Here is a 5539-nt window from a genome sequence, read left to right on the forward strand (position 1 = left end):
TGATGGTCCTAGCCAATCCAGCCCCCTACACACTATAGAAGGAGATAAGGTCTATGCTGTACATGTAAAGAACATGTTGGGAAAAGCTGTTTGGGTCCTTCCAGCCTCTGGAATTGGCAAACCTCTCTGTGGAACTGTTTTGCCCAGGTACCTGGATGCACTTGGTGAGTGATGCAGAAGGATGGGGATGTTCAATGTGTACCACAAGGGAATCTGATGCTGGGGGAGTATAGTCAGTAATTCCATGTATATGTACGTATACAGTCCTGTGTGTGTAATGCATTTTAATTATTGTTTATTTCTATATAGATATGTTTTCTAAGCATGATGTAGTGATGTAGAATAAGGGTTGGAATATCATGGTTTTGTAATTTTTCCTATTGGTACTCCACATATCATAGTTAGTAAAACAAGTTTTCCTCCTTAGGTCACTGCCATTGATCTGTTTGTTTCCTTGAGCCCACCTCCCAAATCTGTACCTTGTTCCTTTTGCCATTCCCATTTGTTTGGGGGCAAGGGGACCCACGGCCCTAATGTCGCTTCTGTCATAGACATAGATAGATCTAGATAACTCCACTAAAGTGCCACCAAAGAGACCAGCCCTGACACAGGCGTTCATATTGCTGGCTACTGACTGCTGTCCCAGAGAGCTGCTGTAGAGACAACAGGGCTGTTGTTAAACACACAAGACCTTCAGGCCTGCTCAAAGGCGAGGACTTGAGAGCACTGTGGCAGTGTAAAGAGAGCAGGAATGAAAAGAGCACGTTGTGCTGCTGTCCGTGGCTGTAGCTTCCCCAGACCCAGGCAAGGCAGGAAGAGAGAAGAGCTAAGAAAAAGTCTATTTTGAAAGCTTTTTAGGCATTTTTTAACCAATTAGAGAATCTGGTTCCATGTTTGCATGAGAAAATCGAAAGTGGATTGGAAAGAAACAGTGAAATAAATTGCAGGGTATTTTTGAAGATTACTGTATCACAAACAATCAAAAATAGAAACTAGCCTAAAACATAAAGAACCACCACAGGGAATCATGTGAGGAAGATGTGCACTTTACTGAAGGTGGAGAAGTGTGTATTGCAACACCCTGCTGAGAGCATGCTTGATCTCCCTGTTCCTCATGCCATAGATAATAGGGTTTAGTGTTGGAGGAAACACAGAGTACAGAAGAGACACTGTCAGATCCAGGAGTGGGGAGGAGATGGAGGGGGGCTTCAGATAAGCAAAAAAGCCAGTACTGAGAAACAGGGAGACCACGGCCAGGTGAGGAAGGCACGTGGAGAAGGCTTTGTGCCGTCCCTGCACAGAGGGCATCCTCAGCACAGCCATGAAGATCTGCACATAGGACACAACTATGAAAACAAAACACCCAAAGACTAAACTGCCACTAAAAATGATAAGCACAACTTCCCTGAGATTTGATTCTGAGCAGGAGAGCTTGAGGATCTGGGGGATTTCACAGAAAAACTGGTTGACAACATTGCCTTGGCAGAGAGGCAGTGAAAACGTACTGGCAGTGTGCAGCAGGGAATAGAGAAGCCCAGCGCCCCAGGCAGCTGCTGCCATGGTGGCACAAGCTCTGCTGTCCATCAAGGTCCCGTAGTGCAGGGGCTTGCAGATGGCAATGTAGCGGTCATAGGACATGATGGTGAGAAGGGAATACTCTGCTGAGATGAAGAAGTAAAAGCAAAACACCTGTGCAGCACATCCTGCGTAGGAGATGGCCCTGGTGTCCCAGAGGGCGTTGGCCATGGCTTTGGGGAGAGTGGTGGAGATGCAGCCCAGGTCGAGGAGGGCCAGGTTGAGCAGGAAGAAGTACATGGGGGTGTGCAGGCGGCGGTCGCAGGCTACGGCTGTGCTGATGAGGCCGTTGCCCAGGAGGGCAACCAGGTAGATGCCCAGCAAGAGCCAGAAGTGCAGGAGCTGCAGCTGCTGTGTGTCTGCCAACGGCAGCAGGAGGAACTCGCTGATGGAGCTGCTGTTGGGCATCTGCTGTTCCTGGGCTTGGAGTCCTGTTCAGAGTGCAGAAGATAATGACAAGTCCAGACCATTCTCAGAGACACTCCTCCTCCTTTAGTATATTATTGGATTACAAGAAAAGCTGTTCAGAGCAGCAGCTGTGGAGCAAGATAAATAGCAGTATATAAGTTCTTCTTTCCCTTTGGAAAATGATCATTTAACTCCAGAACTTTTATTTATTTTCATGAGTTTCACCATCTCTTAAGGAGTAGAATATTACGGAGCTCTGACTTCTCATATTCTAATCATATCCCAGCCTCCTGGCTATTTTCCTCTTTACTGCAGCTGTTCTTTATAACCCCAGCCCCAGCCTCAGTGCACTTCGAAATGTCTTAGGGAAGTCTCCCTGCTTGCAGGACAAGTCATCTATTAATGTCTGCAGAAAGCAATGATAAGTTAAAGTGATTGTTTCCTTTTAGAAAGGAGAGGCTGAAAGCACATTCTGTGTTTTCACCTTGTTCTCTGACTGTCCACAAAAACACTAACTGACTGCAGAAATATTTGGGTGTAACATAGCTATGTTAAATTAGACATCCCCTTTAGATTTTTGCCCCAGTCCTTTCTGACTTCCCTCAGAACAGGAATAGGAAAATCCATGCCTTGGCTCTCCTCTGGCAAAATACCCTCAGAAACATTCAGTTTTGCAGTGGAGCTGTGATCCCCCTGCCCCAGGAAGCAGCTGTGGCAGCAGAAGCCCTGCCAGGGGACTCCTTCCACCCGCACATCTCCCCCTGCACAGCAGGGACTCTGCTCTGCTGGACAGCCCTGGGCACCCGCCTGCAGCTGTGCTGGGACACGCAGCCATCAAGGCTGTGCTTTCATACTGCAGCATGGAAACCCTCAGCTGGAGCACAAGTCTTTTTCCCCTGAAAAGAAACATGCAGTGCCTGAAGCCAGTTCTGCTATGGGATGTCCCGCATTTAGTTAACCCTCTTTGAATAGCATCTACATGGTCTACAGTGAGACTTACCGTGTCATGATCTGTGAGCAATGCTCCAGCACTGAGATCACAGCCCGCTCAGACCATTCACATCCTGCAAGCTCTCTCGCCTTTCTCCCCTCTCTTTCTGTCACCTGCAGGCTGTGCTGTGCACAAGAGCTGCTCCTGGGCACAGCTGTCTCTCTGCAGCACTGCCCATTTTTATGAGCTCCCTGAGTCCCAGGAGCCCAGCCCAAGAGAATAGGATGACATTTTCATCCTTCCCACTCCTCTCCCCTGAGATGTCCCTGGGTCCTGACGGCCAACAGCTCCTGAAAGTCAACAGCATCATGACTGTGTCTAACTCATTTCTTGTACAAATATTCCCTGTGAAAGACAAATCTCAACAGAAGCGGAATGGACATGGCATGCAGTTGACCACTGTGTTTTAGTGTTCATTCACTTGCAACACTTTTCCTGCTGTTTGTTGGCCAAAAACAAAAGGAATTCTTTCATGGACCATGTGTTTCTGGTTCTCTGTGGAAAGCTAGTTGGAGCTGGTGCATATGAATTTTAACACTGAGCGGGTGAATGCAGAGGAGAAGATTGATGTGAAAAAAAGTGATGCAAGTCCCATGGGGCCAGTGTGAGTAGAAGTAGGGTGGGGAGGTTGAGGAGGACATTTGCCCACACAGTAACTGAATAGAACTCATTGGGACCATTCCGGATTGATACCAGTTACACAGTGCTGCTTTAATGACTTGTTTAAACTCAAATATAAATAAATAAACAATAAACGACTGCTGGATTCGGCCACTTTAAGCTCTCTCCGTATTGCTCTCTATTTTGCTGTACAGGTTCTGAATACCTTAAGATGATGTCAGGAAGGCACAAGGCTCAGGAGGCTCTTCAGGTGATAATGGGCCCCAGGCGATACTTGATGACAAGTCCGTCAACCGCCAGTGCAGAGAGAAGTTTGCACAGAGTGCTCAACAAGACAAAGGCAGAAGTAGCAATGAACTTTCTTGGAGTATTAATGGGCCCACTGAGGGACACTAACAAGCAAGCTTCCCCAGGGACTTGTTAGAGCAGATAATTGGAAGCCATGACTACAGGCAGGCAAAGGCACTGGCATGGTGGCTCTGATGCTGAGAAACCCCTGCTTTTTCTTATGAAGCAGACAGGCCAAACCCTGATTCCCAGCCCCTTGGCAGGGAGAACCTCATGCTGACTGGGGCAGTGGAATGGAGGTCTGTATGATGTAAAATGAAAGACAAGGGGACAAGAGATTCCAGGCTCTGCATGGTGTGCAAGGATGCTGTGAGTTTCATGTCCCATGTGTACCCTGTGTGTCCTTGCAGGCTGTGGGATGTGAGAAGGGCCCAGTCTGAACAAGCAGTCAATCCCAATGAAACTGTGAACTTCAGATCTCTCAGTTCCATTGCCCACCTTTGCACACCCTCCCATAGTTTGTTGTCCTTTATGTTCTGCGTTGCCCAGAATTGCACCCAGTGCTCCAGATGTGGCTGTAGCAATGCAGAGCAGACAGGGACAATCCTTTCCCTCACCCAGCTGGCAATACCTTGCTTGATGCACTCCAAGGGACCACTGGCCTTCCTGGGTGCCTGGGCACACTGCTGACTTATGTTCAATTTGATGCTGACCATGACCCCCAATCTTTTCAGTCAGACTTCTCTCCAGTGTCCCATATCCAGTCAGTGTGTATGTCCAGGGTTGCTCCTACCCAGGTGCACAATCAGGCACTTGTTCTTGTTATGCTTTATGCACTTGGTGCTTAGGACCAACTGGTACCCACTTCTCTGACTTGTCCACATCTCTCTGCAAGTCCTCTCCACCCTCACTGAAGGCAACAGCACCTCCAATCAGCAAATTTGCTCAGAACAACTCCAAGTCCTGCATGCAGGTCATCTGCAAAAACATGAAAGAGAAGTGGCCCTAAAATGGAGCCCAAAGGAACCCAGATAGTGACCATCTACCTGCCCGATGGATCCCATTGACTGTAATCCTTTGGGCCTGACCTGTTGGCCAACTGCTCACCCACTACGTTCTGTTTCTGTCTAGCTGCATGCAGGACATTCTGTCTAGAAGGATGCTGTGAGAAATAGTATCAAAAGCTCTACTGAATTCCTCAAGTATTTCATCCATTTTCAACTGGATTACCTTGGTCAGCTAAATGGATAACCGTGTCATAAAAGGACCTGAGATGAAACAGGACCTACCCCTCAGGAACTTGTGTTGGCTGCGACCAATGACAGAATTGTCTTTCAGCTGTTTTTCCATAACTCCCAACATCATTTTCTCCATCATTTTACCAGGCACTGGAGTGAGACTGACAGGTCCATAATTGCCCATGTCATCTTTCTTGGTCTTCCTTACAAGGAGACAACATTTGACAGCTTCCTGTCAATGGGCATGACCACAGAATTATTTAGTTGCAATTGAAATGAGAGCCCAGAGCAAATTAAGGTGTCATCAGTGATAGACCTTACATGTGCCATAGCTTTGCAATGCCTTGAACTCCAGAGTATGCCACAGATGGAGCAGAGAGGAAGGCCTGCCTCTTCTGTTGTGACCTCCTCCATTTGG

General features: G+C 47.7%; 1 protein-coding gene across 1 annotated transcript; it reads right to left on the bottom strand.

Annotated features, from left to right (window-relative positions):
- Positions 1 to 1047: 1047 nt before the first annotated feature.
- On the bottom strand, positions 1048 to 1983 carry LOC140263432 (olfactory receptor 14C36-like). Its single transcript, XM_072358317.1, has one exon. It carries the CDS (start codon positions 1981 to 1983, stop codon positions 1048 to 1050), a length of 936 nt encoding a protein of 311 aa, XP_072214418.1.
- Between the last annotated feature and the right edge of the window lie 3556 nt (positions 1984 to 5539).

The sequence above is a fragment of the Excalfactoria chinensis genome, chromosome 30 (genome assembly GCF_039878825.1).
Source record: "Excalfactoria chinensis isolate bCotChi1 chromosome 30, bCotChi1.hap2, whole genome shotgun sequence".
Lineage (NCBI taxonomy): Eukaryota > Metazoa > Chordata > Aves > Galliformes > Phasianidae > Excalfactoria > Excalfactoria chinensis.

Excerpts from the sequence above, each read along its gene's own strand:
- LOC140263432 (XM_072358317.1), bottom strand. The coding sequence starts at position 1,983 with ATGCCCAACAGCAGCTCCATCAGCGAGTTCCTCCTGCTGCCGTTGGCA.